General features: G+C 35.7%; 1 protein-coding gene across 1 annotated transcript in view; it reads left to right on the forward strand.

Moving 5' to 3' along the window:
- LOC126248735 (adapter molecule Crk) overlaps positions 1 to 22521 on the forward strand; it is a 33354-nt gene that overhangs the window by 6174 nt on the left and 4659 nt on the right. The window contains exons 3-4 of the mRNA XM_049950054.1: positions 6955 to 7159; positions 16963 to 17091. Coding sequence (XP_049806011.1) covers positions 6955 to 7159; positions 16963 to 17091 — 334 coding nt within the window. The remainder of the gene's footprint in view (positions 1 to 6954; positions 7160 to 16962; positions 17092 to 22521) is intronic.

The following is a 22521-nucleotide window of genomic DNA, read 5'->3' on the forward strand; positions in this document are numbered from 1 at the left end:
TCATCATCTTCATAAAACAGTTGGAAAGTGTCTGTTGTTTCTTGGTTAAGGGTTCTCCCATGTTTGGGTTCTGTTAAAGCCAAAATACCTTTCTCATTTGCAAGCATTCTGGCTTTTCGCACTAAATATTCTGATACATTATATTTTTCTGCTGCTTTTCTGCTAGACCAAGACTTTGGAGTGATTGTTAATATCTGTATTTTTTCCCGTTTGGTTAAGTTTGTCCTGAGTTTTTCCTTTATAGCATCCAGTAATTGATCAAGATCCTCAGATTTTGTTTTCAATTCATTACCTTGAGTTGTACTGTCAGATTCACTTGAATCATTAGATTCTTGTACTTTTAAAACAAATGACAACTTTTTTTAACCTTGTCTTTTGCCTATTTAAACTTCTTTTTAGCATATTTTTGTTTGATTGGGTAGATAATGGCTGAAGTTTAAGTGGTGTCACATCAAACCCTAAAACAGTTTCATCCAACTTTTCTCTTTCTACTACTCTTTTTGCGTTGGTTAATTCGCTTTCAAGTAGAGCAATGTCTTTGTGATCTAAAGTAGCTGTGCCTCATTTAACAGTTTTCTACATGTACTGTACAACAGCTTTCCTGTTCTTATTTTCCTTAACATATTTTACTTTTTCCAGAGTAATTATCCTCAAATCTTTCTTCTTTGTTAAAGGTGCAGAATGTTTCTTAAATGGACCACAACAGGATTTTTGGTTCTTTTCAAAATACTTTAAAAAATAACACAAATGATGGGAACAAATATCATCTATTTCACTGTACTTCGTACTAGTACACCAAACTATAATTTCTACTTCTTCTTTAGACAACTTTTCCGTGATTAAATAAATGTCTTTGCTTTTTGTCAGTGAAGTATTTTCACATGAAAAACTTAATGATGAACCTACTGAACACTTAATATTAGTTTCATCTTTCTTGAACTTGCTCTTATCACCATGGTAAGAAACACACACAAACAAAACAATAATTTTAAAAATAAAATTGTAACTGTGTTTATATAACAATTATTTAAAGTGTCATTAAGCACAAAATACTAGGCAATTAACTTGAACAGAGCCAAATGCACTTGCAGTACAGACAGGCTGTGGGGGGAGGAGGGTTTCATGTCCCAACTTGAATTTCATGTCTTGACGGAAGACAGCAGGCTGACTGCTGACTGGTGAATTTTTCATGTCCATACTTGCATTGTAGTACTGCCTTATCTGAACTTCAACACACTTCTCATGACTCCAAAAATGTTGTATGTTTCTTGGCTTTAACTTCAGCTAAATAAAACAAAAGAGATAAATAAAATTACAAGTACAGTAAAATCTTTGTGCCAATTGAAAAATACACAGCAAAAATGTACTAATAAATTATGATTTTAAGTAGCTGGTCCTCCAAATTATAGTTTTAAAAACTTTTTGCTTCTACATAACCTCTACTATAACCATTTTGAATCTTAAAACTGCCGTTCTATATGTTTTGAATAGATAAAACTTGTTTTGACTTCAATAGAAGATAACATTTTTATAACTTAGAACCCCACCAATTTTTGTGAACCGTTTGAAAGCTAATTTTATGCTGTTTTCAAAAATAAATGGTTGTATTGGGTGATTTGGAGAGAGATTTTAGCTATTCATAATTTTCTAAGCGTACATCACAATTTTGAAATTAACAATATTTTGAGTTTCAGTACAGTTTTTCAATATGATTGAACATTATAAATCAGAATTTTATAGCTCTGTGAGTTTAAGTGTTTGATTTAGAACAAAACAGTGAAAATTTCAGGGTTCTAGCTTCAAAACTAACGATTTTGGTTCAAATTCTGTAAAAGCATGCACACTAGTTGCGTCTTAATCACTCTCGGGAATACAATTAGCCTACAATTTTAAACAATGATAACTCAGAAACTACTTGATAGAATTGGATAAAACTTTGGATATTTTCATATCTTTATGCATACATTTCACACATAAATTTTGGAACATTTGCAAAAACCTTGGGTTTTATATCTAGTTTTGGCTGGATGATTTGGCATGGAATGACTCAAGTGACATCCATTTCATTCATTCATTCATAAGTCATTCTTTATAGATCCCAGTGTGGAATAGAATTTGCAAGAGTGTAGATCAAGTCAAGTTTAACAATTTTAGTACTTTTACACAATTTAATTACCTATTGTATTTACTAAGCACTTCCTTCCACAGTTTTACCTGTCACATATATATATATATATGAAAATTGAACCTTGTTAAGTTTTGTTCTAGATTTAAAAATCTGTCATTTCTAAATCACATGGATCTTATTATTCTACGGAATTCATTTTTGCACTTAGAGTAAATTTCTTGATTTGTGCCATTGAACTGAATATAGCATAAATCCCGTTAATATACCGTGCACTTTATTGGTGTGCAGAAGACTGGGAAAGGAAATTATCAGAGAGGTAACCAAGAATAAGAAATAACATCGTGAATTATGACAGCAACCTCAACTGCATTTGACAATGTAGAAGCTTATTAGAAGACATTGACGCAGAGGTTATGCAGCTGGTTAATAGTTTATTGGCAACAAGTAACATACAAAACCTAGGCCCCTCTACTGCAAATAATGTAGTAAATCCTTTTATAAAACTTTCGCCTCACTGAAAGCTTCAAGGCTGTACATATAAAAGTAAAAGGTGCGGCATCTATTACTTCTGGCAGTCGTGAATCTGGGGATGTATGAAGATTCAGTATTAATTAGCTACAGGTTGAAAGAAAAAAGTACGAAGCTAGGGCCATTACATAATGCCTGGAAGTATCAAAAGATCATTATAAGGCTGTAAATAGGACCTGAATCAACAGAAGTTTCCAATAACACTGAAACGTAGGGGTAATAGCTACACTGTGGAATCCTTGCCCCATCTCCCCCCACCTTGTATTTATCGTAGTTGGTATACGTCGTATATCCAGAAATACTCATTAGATATTTGTGCATTACTTAATATCCAGTTTCTGAATTTGCATTGTAATTTTAGCTATTTATTGAGAATAGCATATTAAATATTGAGCAAAGGTTGCGTGTGATGGATTTATGCCAAGACTAGAATTGGCAAAACCAGCCAGAAAGCAGAGTTCACATGTTGCCATAATGAGCTGTACGAAATATGTAGCAAATGTTGCCGATGACAGAAGACATCAGTCTATGTTCCAAATCAATCTGTTACCATAACATTTATTTAACATTCACATTCATTGGCTTTGCGAATTCACAACAAGATTGTCATGTTCTGACCTCACCGAGAACCCATGCTACAAAAAAAAGAAAAAAAAATCTGCCATTACAACAAGGAGTTTTGCTATTTGGGGAACAAAATAACTGATGATGGTCGAAGTAGAGAGGATATAAAATGTAGACTGGCAATGGCAAGGAAAGCGTTTCTGAAGAAGAGAAATTTGTTAACATCGAGTATAGATTTAAGTGTCAGGAAGTCTTTTCTGAAAGTATTTGTATGGAGTGTAGCCATGTATGGAAGTGAAACATGGACGATAAATAGTTTGGACAAGAAGAGAATAGAAGCTTTCGAAATGTGGTGCTACAGAAGAATTCTGAAGATTAGATGGGTAGATCATATAACTAATGAGGAGGTACTGAATAGGATTGGGGAGAAGAGGAGTTTGTGGCACAACTGGACCAGAAGAAGGGATCGGTTGGTAGGACATGTTCTGAGGCATCAAGGGATCACCAATTTAGTATTGGAGGGCAGCGTGGAGGGTAAAAATCGTAGGGGGAGACTAAGAGATGCATACACTAAGCAGATTCAGAAGGATGAAGGTTGCAGAAGGTACTGGGAGGTGAAGAAGCTTGCACAGGATAGAGTAGCATGGAGAGCTGCATCAAACCAGTCTCAGGACTGAAGACCACAACAACAAAGATTTTGGGGTATGTAACAAAGAAGGCCCTGTTATGCTATTTCTTGTATCAAACATAATGTAAGGAATGAGATAAAGCAAACCCTCAGTTGCTAGTTACATAAATGTGCGAAAGATGATGTGATTACTAAGAGGGAAGCAAATACCTTCAAGAATACACCACTTTTGAATTTGAACTGAAAAAGGTATCTTACTTAGGACTGCTAAAATTCATTCGTTAATAGCTCCACCTTGTAGTAGACATTCTCATATAATCGAAATAAAATGATCAAGAACTGTTCTTCATCTTATGAAATGCTAACTGATTCATTTCCTGTTTATATTTCTAATAGTAATTCAAAACTGATAAACATGCATTAAAATTCTTGAAAAAGTGAATTCCGTAAGCATGATCCAGCATAACTTTATAACTGTTATGTTCGTATATAAGACCAGCATTCTAATGATGTTGAATTGAGAGAAAAATTGTCAACTTATGATCAGAAACAACTTGGAGGAGTAGAACTTCACCTCAAACATAAAAGTAAAATTGTCAACAATCTGGAGGTTGGTTGAAACATTTCGCCAGCCATAGTTCTATTGCAAGTGTGCCCTTGCCTTCCACCAACCTCTGAACTGATTTGTCTGACTCAGCTGCAAGAGCGTATACAGTATGACACGCAACTTAACATTTAAAAGCTTTGAAAGAGGTGAAAGTAATGATAATGAACAAAAGTCGTAGAACTTACCTCAAAATGAATACGAAACTTTTAGGTGTGTAGTCTTACACATACCGATGTTGTTTTCTTCAATCCTGTGATTGATTTGATGCAGCTCTCAGTGCTAGTTTATCCTGTACAAGTATCCTCATCTCTGTGTAGCTACTGCGACCTACATACATTTGAACCTGCTTGCTGTCTTCAAGCATAGACCTTCCTTTACAGTGTTCACCCCTACCCCTACTTCTGTCTATAACCAAAATAACTCTTCTTGACAGCTCAAGATTTGTCCTTTCAACCTATCAACTTGTACAATAAAACTGTTGCTATGTAGTGTCACTTTAAATTAGTTATTAAGTCTGCCAGCCTAATCTTCAGTATTTGACAGTAACATAACAGCTTTGTAAAAAGATGACTGCCTAGGCGTGTAGAAAATCCAGAAAAGTTGTATGCTGTTAGTGAAATTTTAAAAGTGAGTAGTTCGTGTTTTTGTAGTACTTATGTTAGTCGTAGACAATTACGTAGTACTTCACCTTGAAACGCTAATCACTCACCCCTCCACAGTTTAAACCTTAGACAGCACATATTGTTCAGTGTAGAACCTTGTGACATTGCAACTAATGTTACCAGGCAGAAGTTTACAATTTTTATTCCTGGAAGTTAGATCAACATAGCGTTGTGTACACTACAACGGAGTCAGTGTAAGATGACCCCCTGGCAGCTAGCAGTGCTCTTGCCAGCTTTCAGGTGCATAGTGTTAATGGCTGCATGCAGAAACAATAGTAGTCTATATAGCTACGACAAGACTGAGGCAGTGCCATAGAGACATTGAAAAACCCGTGTTACTTGATTGCATGAGATAGGCATGCAAAGCTGCCTCACTCCACCCACTGCAGCTGATAAGGATCTTCTGATCCCAACTCGAGCATAGCTTTAGAAACAAAACCTTACACTCACTTGTGTATAGAGTTCATCATCTGTGATGATGTTGAGATACTGAAACTTCCACATATAGTTACCAAACAGCAAGCTGCTGAAATACAGAGTCACAGTTCCTCTACATAGGATCGTGGTTGTCCACTTACTTAGTGTGTCATCTCAGACTGACTTTGTTATTGCAAATTTGGCCTTTGTTTCCTGTAATACTTAGTCACATATTTTTAAAATAATTTTTAAAGAAAAAATGAACTGCTTTTATAATTCTGCCTTGGTTTAAAATTAAATCTCTTAGGCAGTTAAAAGTTCAAATGATGTTTTTCATAAACACACATTGTGAATGTTCATTGAACTGACTTCCATGAAGGCCTAACTTGCACTTCTTGTAGACTGACATTTTATTGTGAATATTCTCTTTATGCTTCCTTTATCAGTAATATATCTGTGCAAAATAGGAAAGCTTGTGAAATATGGAAGCTAAAAAATGTTTGTGTTAAGTCACTCATAATGGCTTGGTGACAAGTAGAGACGATAAAAGTATGTACATAAGAAATGTGGAATCTAAAAACTGTTAGTGCCCTTGGAGATATTCAGCCATATGCTCCAAATTTTTACGACTTCCAATACTACATAAAATTTACGTTACACTCAAATACATTATTTGGCAGTAACACTTAGAGCAGTGTTGTGCCAAGATTATGCTGCACTGTTCTGTATATGTTGTCTAACCAAAAGTGAAGATTTAGCTCCATGTCAGTTTTGAAGAGATCAGTATCAACCTTATTAATGTTCAGTGTGAAAACCTAAGGGTAATTATACTTTTCTTGGTCACTACAACTACTTTAGTGAGGTGAAACTACCACTTTGGACTCTTTCTGTCAAAAAAGGATACAGAAAATATAGTCAGCTTCTGCTTTTTGCAGATTGTGCAATTAAAGTTTGTTAGGAGTCAGTCAGAGAAATTGGAGCTCATATACAGCTTTACTGACAGTCATTCTTCCCACGTACCGTTTGTGAATGGAACAGGAACGAGCGAAAAAAGATAGTGCCACTAGAAGTACGCTCAAGCACAAACTGTAAGGTGGCTCTTAGAGTATACATGTAGATGGTGACTATGATATTGGGATCTAAATGAATACATATATCTCCCTCTCCCCCCTATCCCCGCTATCCCCCCTCTCTCCCCCCTCTCTCCCACCCTCTCTCCCACCCTCTCTCCCTCTTTCCCCATGTTAATACAATTGCATGCAAATATTCCATGAGGTAACTTTACAGTTTATGAGCTTCCAGAAAACTTGAAATGCAGGTGATGAATCATAATGTCATCAAATTTTAATGTTTTATAATATGTAGTTTATGCCTTAAGAGTAAGCATTTCCTTATTGTATTATTGTTTGATGTGTTACAGGGAAGATAGCAAAGTGAGTCATTATATTATAAATAGGCTTCAACAAGGGGACCAGACAAGATACCGCATTGGAGATCAGATATTTCCGGACTTGCCAGCATGCCTGGCATTCTACAAGTTACATTATCTTGATACTACGCCTCTTATAAGGCCAGCTCCTCGGCGGGTTGAGAAAGTTATTGCAAAATATGATTTTGCTGGTAATGTGAGTACTGAATTTTATTGCTTGTTGGCCCACTCTGTTAAAATTGTTGATGGAGGTGTGCATAAGTATACATTAAATTGCAAAAGCAGGAAAAGAAAGAAATAAAAGATATAATACCATTCACCAAACTTTATATTTATTAGTGACTATGTGATTTCAAGCATTAGCTTCATCTTGTTGTGACAATCTTAGATTTTTAGTCTTCAGCATATCCATCACCTGAAGATGGTGCTAAGGTTTTGAAAGCCCCAATGCTGACAAATATAAACTTTAATTATTGGTTCCAGAGTATTTTTTCCTGCTTTTAACAGTTTCAGTGTTGCTTGTTATTTTGTTGTCTTGTAACTTAACAAGGTCACTGGTATTGAGCATGTTATGTGGCTTTGACACAGATAGTTGAACAGTGGATGGGATAGTGGTAATGATGGCAGTTGTGTCATAAGCAGGTGTTATGCAGTAGAGAAAATGTTCAACAACTCAAGTGTGCACACACATGCTAGTCTTAGAAAAATAAGTCTCAGAATCCCAATCCTTTACTTTAAAAACATCTAAAGTGTGGAATAGTGTGTCCCATACTGTGATGTGGACAATATGAAACATAAATATCCTTTACTTCACGTCTATAGTCACAAATTTTTTTGTTATCTGGCTACTGGTTTCAGTCTATAATGACCATCTTCAGATCTGTTTTACAAAAACATGTCGTAATATACTGGAGCCATAGTGGAATCGTCAAATGCTAAACACAAAATTAGCATGCTGTGTTTAGCATTTGATGATGCTACTATGGCTCCAGTATATTACAACATTTTTTATTTAAAAAAAAAGTGACCATAGAAGTGAAGTAAAGGAAATTTATTCTATATTCAGGTCACTGGTCAATTTGTGACCATGTCGCAGCATGTGAAACATAAAACACGATTCACATTCGTGATAACTTGCTACGATGTGGACCATGTTATTGGGTTTACAAATAAGATACATATTCTTTGTAAAAAAAATGGCTACATGCTGGTCATTTACATGACTGATTTTTTTATTCGCCAACAAAAATTCTATAAACGTAACTCAATGGCATACATACTATATATTTGGAACTTCATCTGTGGAGTGAAAGGAACTGTCCAGCAGAAATTATTTCAGTCTGTTTCAAAAACTTAAGTTGTCTGCGAGCACCTTTATTCACAAGGGAAACAGTCAGTTATTTTTGTGGCTGCATACTATGCTTTTTTCTGTCTACAAGAATAAGTTGTGAATACTGGAAGATAGTTTTGCTTTTAGATGAAGACTGACAACCAGTTGTATTTTGTCTGCTAATACGTCATGCCCCATATATTTCTTTTAGGTATCTTCATGTGTTTACAAATTGCTGACCATTTGTCTGCAACTGTGGAGGCAGATTTTTCGCCAACTACTGTCAGAAATGGTTGAGTTGCTAAAGTGCAGCCTTTGTATCGACAGGGAACAGGTTGCCAAATGGCATGCCAGAAAAATCTTTATGTTGAATGTGTTGGGAGTCTTCTTTATAATAAGAAATGGAATCCAGTTTTTATGGTTTCCTGGTCTAACAAATTACTGCGAAAATTTAGCCATTATTGTGTCTCACCTTTTGTGATATCCTTGTTGACGGTGTTTCATTAAGTTTGTTGTGTTAATTCAGATTGTAGAGCACAATAACAGAATTTCTCAAGTTGGGTATCAGTTTTTATTGCAGCCACCTTAGAAAAATTAAATTTTCTTCCATTGTAGACATCTAGCAGCAATGAATATGAACTAGATAGTGTGTTCGTTCCCCAATAACCGAGCCGTGATGGATCAATAGATAGTTTTGATAACATAATACTTTGTAATGCGTATATTCTTTACTTTTGTGAATTATGTAATGGCTGAGACCTTTCATGTACATCATGAAAGTATGCCTCTATTCATCAGTAAACAAATTTAGACTCATTTCTTGTCTGTTGTAGGTTATAAGAGTTGATGCAGTAGTTTCTCACTTCTGTGGGGAAATTGACTTCAGGGTTTGGATGCTTAATAGATCAAACAAGTATGGTGCTGTGGTTATACATCTTAGCTGAATATGGAACTGAATACATTTAGAATTTTGAGGTATATTATGGAAAAGATAGAAATGCTTAAAGTACTGGGATGAGTGTGGCCTGAAAAGTATTGAGTGAATGTTACACTATATATGTCATCTACTCCTACATGAAAGCTGAGTTTGCTGAAGATTCAGCTGAAACAAAAACAGGTCCTGTAAGGACATTAACAAAGAACAGGAAAGAAATATCAAACAAAGAACAGGAAAGAAATATCAAAAGATTTAAGCCTTACAAAGAAAGGTGTGAAACTCCTCCGGGACAAAAGAATCGGGATTTCCTTGTACTGGAACGATGAAAAAGATGTTAGAGTGGTCAGCACAAGATACATTTCTACAATGCAGAGCACCTCAAGGAGATCAGCTAATAAGATGAAATCTGCAGCACTTGTTGACTAAAATCAACGTCATGAGAATCTGTACTACATAAGCATAAAGAACCAAGTAGTTAAATAAAACCACACAGTTAAAGCAACAGCCTATTGCTGAACACCAATTTGAAGGAAAAACATTGAGTGATTTAGCTTGCCTTAGGTAAATCCACAATGAATACAATATAATTTGAATATTCACCATGCATAGAACACAAATGCAACTTGTCTAAATGTGGTGTGAAATTTATCGGAAGGGTTAGGGTCTACCAGATAGTGGGTACATGTGCAAATTACCATATACAAACAATAATGCAGGTGTAAGGTAGATGTCATTATTAGCAAAAGTAAACAAAAAACTAACCACAAAATAAGTACCAAACCAGATACATGTGAACGAATAATGTTGTGAATGACCATAAAGAAAGGATATTATTATTTTGTTATTTTAATCGTCAAATGTTTTTATTGTTCAAAAATGAGTTGACAGCATTGGACCCCATCTGTAGCTGTGCCTGTGTTGCTAGTGAAAAGTACACAGTTATCTCCTTCATCTGGGCAATTGAACAATTTGTGACCCCAAGTTTTGTAAAATTGCATCACACACAGCAGGCTGTATTCTGCCAGTAGTAAACACTGTGTAATATCAAATAACACTCATGATAAGTAATGATTAAAAATATGTTTTATTGTGAATGAGTTAATTAACACTTACTGCAGTTCAGCAAGTACTGAGTTCTTGTTTCAAGTGGAAACAACATAACTTTTTATGTTATATTGTATACCTGAAGTGCTTACCTGTAGTCGCCATCACGTACAAGAAGATCCTTGGTTTTACTGTTGTTAGAAGGGTACCTTCTTGAGTTTACTATCAGGAATCAGGCACTCTGTTGTGAAAAAAGTTAAAACAACAGAAGAATGCTTAAAATGCACAGAAAATTAAGGTTAGCTTATTTTACAAGAATATGATTGGACTGAGTAATAAGATAGAAGAGCTTCTTATCTGTTTTAGACAGCTCTGAAAAGTTGACATCCTGTGCCTGTCTGAACACCGTGTAACCACAGGATTGGAGAAGTTAAATACAAAAGATTACACTCTAAGATCTTACTCATTTAGAACTACCATTGGAAAAGGAGTTGTTACCTATATTAAGACAGAACACAAGTTCAGAAAGTGATCAGCACATTGAAGTGTGTACTTTTGAAGTAATACTGAAAAAAGTTCACATTTAATTGTAACTGCATACAGGGTGTTCGCAAATTAATGTTACAAACTTGTACGACTTCTAGAGGAGAGTGAATACATAGTAGTTTCAATAGGTACCCATGTCCAGAAACGTCATCCAGTGACACTACAGAGCATCAAAGGTATAGGTGCTGGCTCCTGCAAAGGTATGTATATACAGTGTGATTCTGTGATGGTGTTACAAACTTTCAAGGATGATTGAGACAGATAAATGTATCAATTTGACGTAAGGGTCCCTGGTTCGGAAACGACCAAGTCAAAAGTTACAAGCGAAAATCATTCTGATACCTCTGACAGTGGAATACATGTGCTGGTACTGTTGTTCATCTTCGCTAGTGTGAAATACATCACCTCTATTGAGCAAGTGCGCATAGCTCGTAAGGTATGCATTTTAGAGCCTATGTTTACTAGATTTTTTTTTTCTCCGTAGTACCACCTCTTAAAAGTTGCATACCCTACAATCTTGGTAAGAACAGTACCGGTACAGGTATTCCACTGTCAGACCTGTCAGAATGGTTTTCATTTATAACTTGAGCTTCATTTGTTTTCTGGGATCCTTACCTCAAACTGATACATTTATCTTTCTCCATTATTGTTTAAAGTGTGTAACATCTTCACAGAACCACCGTGTATATACACACTTTATAGACACCAGTAACTATAACTTCAACGTTCTGTAGTGTTGTTGGAGGCTGTTTCTGCACATGGGTTCCTGTTAAAAATATTATGTACTAACTCCCCTCTACAAGTCCTAGGAGTTTGTAATGGGGATTTCTGAACACCCTGTATAGATCCCCATTGGAAAATTTTGGAACTGTTTGAGGCTTATGGATTCCTTCCTGTGCTGTCAGACAGCAGCAAGCAGTCTGTGGTGATTTCGCTGTGGATCTTCTAAAAGATTTTGATAGGAAAAATGATCTGGAAACTTTACTTGCATTCTGTAATTTGAGCTCAGTAATTAACTTTCCAGTGCAGGTGGTTAAAGACAGTAGAACCTTAATAGATGATGTTTTCTTTGAAGTATCTCAAAGCAAGAAAATAAGTGTGTACTCAGTAGCAAATGCTCTCTGTGATTTGTGCTGCACAGTTGATACCTCTCAGTGTAAATCAGTTAGAATAATAAACAACTCCAGGAACATTTTTAAGAGTAATGTAAGAGATGGCCTGGGTTGAAATTTGTAAGGAATCAAATGCTGCTGTAAAATTTGATCCATTCCATGAAAAATTTATATCATTGTTTGAAAATAGCTTTCTACATAAGTCAGTCGAAAGGGACATTAAACAATCACGTAAAAACTATGAATCACTAGAGAGATTAAAGTATCTTGTGGAAGGAAAAGGGAATAGGATATTTGACTATTTTGTGAAAATTGTCTTAAATGATTAATTATGTCATTTTATACTCCTAACATGCTATTTTTCCTCTTGAATTTCAGTATTCTTTTATAAAAATGGAAACGAAATTCGAATAATTTGAAAGTTCACAAAACACTCCATTTGAGTCATGTGATGCCTGTGACATCACGGGCTAGCTTGCTGCTCATACTGTCATAATGCTAATTCACAGTGATGATTTTTTTTTTGGAATTTACATTTTGGGAAATGGGTTACAAATGGTGTGTAGTATCATACTGTACAAATACATCTATAAAAACTCCTGAAAAGTTGTTTTTCGGTGTTCCACAGAATGAGATGATGCATAAAATGTGGTTGCACAGTACCGACAAATTTCCACCACATCGATGCCCAAGTTCGATAACTTGGAAGTTAACATTAACTTATCTCAAAGATCTGCTCTTCCACTGTTACAATGAAAGGTAGCATCATTCGACAAAATTAAACTCCTAGTGAAACTTGTCATTTTACCCAATTATACCTCCATTTTTCGGTATCTCAGTTGTTAGAGCAGTACACTGTCGAATTTTATAAGATGATGTCCACAGATTACTGGTTTGAATCTAACCCGAAGGAATATTTTAACTTATTTGTAAAATGACTCAACAGTCCTCTCATATGAAAACCAAATCACAATTAAAAAAACTTCACCACACCGATCAGAAACAATATTACTGTGTTTTCTTTGCTGTTTATATGTGCTTACAATTGCAATTTCTGTTCACACATGTACCGTTCAAACAGATATTTTATAGTTAAGGTGACCATACATTTTTACTTTATCAGAAACAATGTTTTTATCTTTGTACTATCCATCCAGGATCCATATTGTTTAAACTTTTGCAGTTTCATCATCTTACATAAAGATGAAGTAAGTCTGCCTCAGATGCTAACATTAATGTACACACTCAAACATCACAGCCCTTTCGTTTGTGTTACCTGCATGTTGTATACACTTTATCTCTCTCCGTATAACCTTGTTTTCCTACATCTCGTTTTACTGTGGGCGCATGGTGATATCTTCACTACTAGCAATGCTTTCCAAAAAAGTGAAGTGTTTGTTTGCAGAGTAAATGCATTTATCCTCTGTTGTCCATTTATCAGATGAAGACTAATGGGAAGCTATATATAACACATCCCCAATCGAAACAACTGCTACAATCAGTACTTGCTATAGTTATTTTCGTATTTGATGTAAAACTTTTGAAAATAAATGGAACTTGGATTCAAACATTTGACCTCTTTATTTGTAGTCAGATGTGCCATCTGTTGCACCGCCGAATGCGTGCTGGAAGAAGTAACTGCTTAGTGTGTTCTAACCACTAAGTTTTGCAAATAATAATTTTCTTGTGCTTTGAGTCGTAGCTCATGACTGATAGTCAACAATCTTGTTTGCAAAAGTTCTAGAATTCCTTAGTTTTGAGTGAGTTTAATGATGTTGCAGGGAACAGGGAAAAGAACCTCTGGTGTTGCACGTATCGCCGCTCTAAATGGGTGGAGCATTAGCGTATCAACTTTTGCAAGTCTTCCACTATCAGTGTTCACAAAATACTTTAAATTCATAATTACATATTCCGTCACTAAACTGGTAAACTGTTTGCAGAAAAACTACATAAAAACCTCGTAACTTCGGCTAACGCTCATATGACACACGTATAGCTTCGTCTTACTCCTAGTCTCTGATTTCACCAGAGCATCAGCTAGTAACAGAGTGTTTCCGATCACGTGGTCAGATAATTGATAATTAATTATTTTTAACTTTAATTACATAAAAGTAACAGATACTTTGTGAGAACATTGGCCACAAATGCTATTTAAATGATATAATCGATCAGAATACCTACAATCCAAGCCATATTTTTAACATAGGAAAATAGCCTATTGTATATGTTGGAAAGAACAAGTAAAGATCCTACAAAATTTTCAAAATTCCTAAGAAAATGTATGAAAAATTCCAGGAAAATACACATTAAGTTCTGAAATGTATAATTTCAACAACAGACTTAAGTCTATATGGACTGTAGTAAAACTAGAGATAGAACAGGGCACAGAACAAGATAACATCACTATTGATTTAAGTGGAAGGGCTAGAAGTGATCAGTCACAGGAAGCAGATATGTTTAATAATCATTTTTTTTAATGAAGTAGGAAATGTAGGAACAAACAGTTAAAGAGAAAAGTCAGATCAATATGCTGAAAAAGCAACTGTCACTTCTCCTTCTAAAATTAAGAAAATTATGGAGAATGCCATTCAAATGTTCACTCGTCAAATTTTGCAAGCATTACATGAAAAAAAAAAAAACCTGTTGGTATTTTCTAAGACCTATTTAAAGCATTCGACCATGTGAATTTAAATCAACTTAGGTTTTATGGAAGTGATAACCAACCAATGTATAATGTCACATCCAACCAAAGAATGCAGAAAGTTGTACTTTACCTATCCAACCAGTATAAGCAGGGGAGAGTCTTCTGATTGGAGAGAGATGATGTTTGGGGATCTCAGAGGCTCAATCTTATGTCCGCTTTTGTTTCCCTTCTATGTAAACAATCTTCTGTCTAATATACAACAAGTATAATTAGTTCTTTGTGTGGATGACACTAGTATTGTAATAAATACAAACATACATACAGCAACAGGAAAATTGGTAAATAATGTCGTTACAAGTACTAATGAGTGGTTTTATGCTAATTCTCTCTCTCTCTCTCTCTCTCTCTCTCTCTCTCTCTCAATTTCAAAAAAATGCAGCCTATTCAGGTCTGCACATCCAAAAGTAGTACACCATTACACCATTGATAAGTGTAACACATGGTGAGGTAACAATAACTATGGTGGAAACTTTAAAAATTTTATCTGTCCGTATTAATGAGAATTTAAACTGGGAAAAACACAATTTGGAACTCCCAAGATAACTTTAGTTCAGCCACATTTGCACATTTAGTAATTGCAAGTCTTGAAAAGAAACAAGTCAATTAAGTTGACATATTTACGTTCAATAATATCATGGGGAATTATGTTCTGGGGTAATTCGTCTTTAAGAAAAAAATATTCATTGCTCAAAAATATTGTGTAAGAATAATATGTGATGCTTAACCATAATCATCTTATAGACATCTGTTTAAGGAGTTGTGCATTCTGACTACTGCTTCACAGTATATTTGTTCCCTGATGAAGTTTGTTGTTAATACTCCGTTGCAGTTCAAAAGGAACAATGACGTACATAATTACAATTCCAGAAGGAAAAATGACAGTCACTACTCCACAGTAAGGTTGTCATAGTACAAAGACAGGTGCACAGTACTGCCACAAACATTTTTGATCACCTACCCAGTGATGTCCGACAGACAGCAAAGTAAAATTTGAAAATTAACTGAAAAAATGCCCCCTTGAGAATTGCCTCTTTCCATAAAAGAATTTCTGTTTTTGTAACAGGCAAAAGACATTGTGTAGGACATATGAACTCATATCTGTATCAAAAACTTGTAAATGTTCACCGTGTATCCATATTTACATATGAATATGTAATTTAAATGTAGAATGACTTGTTTAATATGATTACAATTAATCGTACAAATGATCCATCGTGGAACATGAAACTAACAACAGTCTGATGATGGTGAATGCACTGAATGCATAAGGCAGTATCATCAATTTATTAATGTTATTTACATGTTTAACAGTGTGTTTGTGTATCTTCACCAAGATTTCATGTATTATGTCATTACTACTGTTAGTTTAGAAACAATTTGTGCCTGTTTTGAAATGAAGCTTTGTGTAAGAAGTATTAATGCATCTATGCTATATATTGTATTGTGTTTTAATTCGTTTGTAAGAAATAGTTACTGAGGCATTGTAGTGTTTGTTCACCATACTGACAATGGCTGAACAATTTGTTTTCATTGTTCTAACACATATTCGACCTTATACTCACAGACGTCTTGGTTCACCCCTAGAATGAGTGGCAGCAAATGAAGAACACATTGACCAACACTTCAGTTATTTGCCACTTGTCATGGAAAAATATGCACTGCTCCAGCATTAATGTCAGATTCTCAGTTGCTTGTTTAAATAAGCCTGTTGGCAGCTGCATTGATACCATTTGCCTGAAGATTGTTGCTTACTCCCTTATAGGTAGCATTTAACTTAATGATGCAAAATTTAGATCTTTGTGGCCACAATGAAGCCAATATCATCAGTTTATTGCAGTGTTATTTGATGTCAATGTTTTTATTCAACCACTATTTCATAATGAATTTGATATGCTGATTATCCTTCTTGGCAAAAAATGCCACAGTACTGAAGATGGAAACCATATGTATGACAAACCTCCATAGCACTTCAGCACATTTAGAATTCACTCTGTTTGTCTTCAAAGACAAAACTGTGACTGCCCGCATACATTGTGATATGTGCAAGTCAGGAAATACCACCTTAATATGGATAGAACGCAAATTGTTTGTCACTGTACAGAGTTAAAATATTTTAGCATTATCATGATAGCTGCAAACAGCAGCCAGTTAGCAGGCAAAGTAAGACCTGCAACTATGAGATACAGTTTACAGCGTCTTGAAATAACTACCTTACCAAAAATATATTCATTTTTTAACTTGTTAATTTATTTTTGGTACAAGTGATTGCATCATCCCATATTTTAGATGTTTACATGGCCTCAAAGAATCCCTTTTTGTTGAGCAGGATGCTGATGACCTACCATTCAAGAAAGGTGATATATTGACAGTGGTCTCCAAGGATGAGGATCAGTGGTGGACAGCTTGTAACAGCAGTGGCCAGACTGGATCAATACCTGTGCCATATGTTCAGAGGGTGTGTATAGTAATGGAGGCTACAGTTTCTTTTATATTTAAAGATGTTTAAACATTTCCACAGTACACAAAGCAAACTTAATTACTAGGACACACTGTGTGTAGTGTGTGTGTGTGTGTGTGTGTGTGTGTGTGTGTGTGTGATATATATATTTGCAGAATTTATGTGACAACTTTGTAAGAGTTGCAGCAGTGCTCAATAATAAATTGTGCTACACCTAATGTGACTTCTTTCCTTTCATTCATTCAACTGAATTTCATATAAATTTAGTGAGTTTAACGTCCCACTTTTGATTAATTGAATAGGCAGTTTGTAAATGGAGCACTTTTGGTGAAGGGAGTGAAATTTGGTTCAATATTTTGTGGGAGCAGGAAATTTTACTTGTACATAGCATAGCACAAAGACCTCATATCGTTACATGAACAATATAATTGCTTCCTCCACTTGGGCTGCCTTCTCAAGAATGTTCCATGTGAAACAGAGTAGTAGAAAGGTTCACAGGTAAACACTTTTGTTACTGGAGATTATAGAAATCAGATGATCAAAGTTTAAGATGTGCAGTGTTTTATTGAGAAAACAAAACTGATTTGGTACAGTAACAGTTACTGCTTTGGAGAAATTTCTAATATGAGACAAATGAACCTAAGAAAAATACCTGTTAATCAGAGATTAAAATTTTTAGCCAATCTGCACAAATTGTTAGTGGGGGGAAGGAAGAAAATTGCAATAAAAGTACCTTTAAATGATGGAAGAAAATGTATTTTGCAGTCAGATTTTAGGAGTATTAATCTTGGATTGGAGAGTGTGAATGGCCCTTGTGGTACAGCAGCCACAGGAAATTCCTGTCTCTGAACTCAACAGTTTTTGACAAAAAATATGAGGCAAAAACTGTTATTTTTCTTAGTGCAGGAAGCTTATTTTATACTAGTTCAGTGAGCTTATTTTATACATATTATTAGATATCTTGCTGAATGTCATAGTGAGACAAATAAACCTAAGAAAAATATCTGTTAATCAGAGTTTAAAATTTTTAGCGAATCTGCACAATTTTTTTTTTTTTTTTTTTTTTTTTGGGGGGGGGGGGGGGGAGAAAAGTTGCTTTGTCCATAAACAAGTATGTAGGGGCTGTAGGGGAGATAGGAAAATCTAGCTCTTTGCCCAATGAAACAATGTACCAAAAATGATCACTGCAACATGCTGACTTCTTCTGTTCCTGTACATATCTGAGGAGTGAGATTGAGTCACTTCTGTGTGACTGCCAATGAAGAGAGAAAATTATCACAGCTGTAACTTACAAACCTGATCTTGTACTAGGATTACAGTTGAGGTCAGTAGAAATAACTCTTGCTGGGTGTTTTAACACAGTATTAGTCATCCTGAAGCAGATATTGTCCTTTTTACAACTTTTTGTGAAGATCTATACATGAATGTTATGCTGTTCCATATTTGGAGTGTACTGTCTGCCCAACTCTTTTATTTAGATGCTTGAAAGTTTAAGAACACATTAAAAACATACCTGCATAAAATGTAGGCAACAATCAGTTATATTCCATCATCTTTCAGGCGTGCATTTAGGATAGCACTACTTCTTTTTCTGATATTTCAGCTGATGACCGTACAGCCACCTTCAAGGAGAGTTGGTGACAGAATTAAAACCACTTGGTGCAATACCATGGTGTAAATGCACTTTCATCAGAGATAAGACAATCGATAGCAAGAGCATCAGTTCTAGATAAAACAATTATATCATATTATTTGTGTCACAAGTTTTTATTAGTTAATTGTGAACCTGGTATGGAAATAAAGATCTGGCACTGTATGGAAATTGTAAATTGGTATTTTTTTGTCCCACAGAAGAAAGTGTAAGTCTATTACGCCTCAACAATATTGTGAAACTTATCAAAAGTTTAAGCGCTCTAGCTCAAATAGTACTATTGTGAATAAATGAAGTATGTCAGAAAATGTAAATTGTCAGAAGTTTCAGTTTATATTTGACCTGTGACTTACTCAAATGCTTCCTAATACATCTTAAGTGCATATTCTTCTTGGGTTTTCTGTTCATCATCTTCTCTCTTTCTTCTCTTCTCTCCCCCCCCCCCCACCCCCCCCCCCCACCCCCAACTTCATTTGCGGTTTCAAGGACTTTTTCAGCTTCAGGCATTTTCACACACACACAATTGCCACCAGTGAGTTCTTCATGTTCTACCCAGGAGACATTCCTAATTTTTTAAGGCTGCACATCTACTTATTGCCTCAATTTAGAAAATTACATCTAACACAGTTAGTCCCTTGGTACAGGATGGCTTGTTTGTTTTTGGCCTCTTTTACTGCAATCAAACTTATACAAGTTGTATAGTTTAATACCATCTTCTGCAACCGTAATAAGTCTTATTTAGACCCCGTGTGTTTCACTTTATTTTAAAGCATCTTCAGTTGTCACTGTACCAATATGCTTTCTTGTACAATTATGTTTGTTGGTGTCGTGGACAGTTTTCATGTTTAGCTTACTACTATAAACAGTAGTAATTTATCATCATTACTTAGGGCTTCTTTGTTTCTTACTTAATTTTTAACATCCTTCTACACACATCTCTTAGATTTTTGTACAAAGGACTTCCAATGACACAAAATATATTTATGTTTTTGCGTTGTATGGGTCCACTGCCATCTTGTGCACTTTTGATATTGCGGGTTTTGATTGTCTTTTGTTTTGTGTCTGTGGTTATGTTTTTCAAGTGGTGTCTTCTTCTTCTTCCTTCTAAGGATTTTTAATTATAAAATTTAATAGGAAATACAGAAAGACATAAATATAAAAAAACCGAACACACACACACACACACACACACACACACACACACACACACACACACAGTACCACTACCACCACCACCACCACCACCACCACCACCACCACCACCAGACAACAAGTACATAGCACTGAAACTCAGCAGACAAACTGATACACACTCGCATATGGAAACAAACTGACAGACAGAATTTTTAACGTCTTCAAAAAACAAGGAATAAAACTAGCTTACCAAAATAACAACTCAATACATAAATGTTTAAAGAAAGAGGATGACACTGGCATGTTTAAAATATCTGTCATTTACCTACTTCAGTGCAACAGTTGTGATGCTCTATACTTAGGACAGACCAGCAGAATGTTTGGAATGAGGTATAAAAAACGTAATAGAACATGGAAACATGGCACTAGCCATTCAACATTTTCAGAGACCTACAAAGAAACCAACTCTCTACCACAGTAGAAGCAGACTGAAAATATTGCTTATGTGAGGCATACTGCCACGAGATAGTAAGTCCACAGCTGTTCAGTATGGAGGAGAATGGATAATTTTTTATTTCGTCTGACTCAGTTGCATTGATATAAAATTCAGCTGTAGTGGTTGGCTGTTTTGGGATGATACACCTGTTTCCTAACCACACATCTTGCTATTATCCATAATTATTCATACAATATGGTGCCAAAAGGCACAACGAAGTATGCAGTGGGCAACATGGGCCCTCATTGATATTAGACTGTGTATCCATTCCTACTGAATGAGATTTTCACTCTGCAGCGGAGTGTGCGCTGATATGAAACTTCCTGGCAGATTAAAACTGTGTGCCCGACTGAGCACTTGCCCGCGAAAGGCAAAAGGTCCCGAGTTCGAGTCTCGGTCGGGCACACAGTTTTAATCTGCCAGGAAGTTTCATTCCTACTGAGTTTGGATGTGTCAGTCAGTAACAATGGATGCATAGTCTAAGATCAGTGAGGCTACTGTATATTTTGCTGTGCCTTTTGGCATAATATTTTATCAATTATTGTAGTTAATAGCAAGGTGTGTGGTTTGAAAATGGGCGTGTCAGCTGAAAACCGGTATGCACTAGAGCAGAATTTTATATTTGTGCAACTGAGATGGATGAAATAAAAAATTATCCAATTTCCTCAGACTGAAAATAGACAAATTCATTAACAAGAAACATGTCCTAACTCTACAAGAAAACTTCCAAATCCAGAAGGCAATAATAGAAAAGAGATACATAAAAATAAGCAAACAAACATTAGCATCCAAATGTTGTCTAAACCGATAAAACACCTATTAGATAAATAACAACCCCCTAGACACCACAGAATAGTATCACATAAACTGGGCAACTAGTTCACCCATCACTGTACTGTTGTGAAGTAATAATTTAAACATACAGAAGTTAGGACATATTAGCTCCCCTGAAACAGTCTTACTCACTCCCAACACTACCAAAATGAAACAGAACATGACAGTCACATCCTGCATCAAAATGAAATACACAAGTTGGTGAGGTGCAGTAGTCTCACATGATATAAAAATGTAATTACAGTGTGATGCAAAAGTCATCTCCCGTAGGACATAGTCTGCATTGGTGATTCAGTAGTCTTGGCCCATAGGACAAAGTCATAATTAATGGAGATAGTGACAATACAAAGAGACAAACTCATGCCGTAGATGTGTTGTAGTTGTACCAACAAAAGTTACATAATCGGTTAGTGATGACGTAAAACTTAACAGTAGAATGCAACCACCAGTTGTCTGCACGTACCTTTAATGCAAAGACATCCAAACTGACTGTCATCCTGCAGACACTGACACTAAAGTTGCTGTTGGTATTTCTGTAGAGGCTCTTTGATATTCTCCTGCAGATCAACTAATGGTTGGTGTACACTATAGATTTGAGGTACCCCAAAGGAAAAAGTCCAGTGGTGTCAGGTCTGGTGACCTAGGGGACCATTCCACCGGACCCCATCTACCAATCCTACACAGAGGAAGAATCTCATTCAGGAGTCAGTGGACATTTCATCTGAAGTGTGTAGGTGCACCATCCTGCTGGAATAAAATCTACATCTCCATTTGAGACGCAAGTCATCCTAATAGGGTAGTAATGTTTCCTCAAGATGACATCCATAGCATGCAGCATTGAGTGTGCCATTAAAAAATATGCCACCATTGAGGACATCCCTGTCTATGCCTCAACAGTGAGATGAGGATTGGCATTTTCTCAACACCACTGTATGTCAATACGTCTATTCACCCATCTGTTCAAATAGAAACTAGCTTCATCGCTGGAGAAAAAGTTGACCTCAGGGCTCATTTGGTGTGTGCATCTTTTTTCTGTCCAGTCAAAGAATTGTGCCTGCCTGTCAGTATCATCACCACGGAATTCTTGCACAAAGTGATTTCGATAGGGATAAAAATGATTAGAGGACAGTATCTTGGACACGGGCTTGGCTGATGCTGCACACCTGTAGACCTTTCTTGTTGAGACTCAATATTGCCTTAACTAGTACAGCTGCTGATTGAGTATCCCCTGTTGCTGTGCATAATCATCTGGAATGTCTTTTGTCATGAACACTGCCTGTTTATTTGAACCAATCCATTAAATGGCCAATTA

The sequence above is a fragment of the Schistocerca nitens genome, chromosome 3, assembly GCF_023898315.1.
Source record: "Schistocerca nitens isolate TAMUIC-IGC-003100 chromosome 3, iqSchNite1.1, whole genome shotgun sequence".
Lineage (NCBI taxonomy): Eukaryota > Metazoa > Arthropoda > Insecta > Orthoptera > Acrididae > Schistocerca > Schistocerca nitens.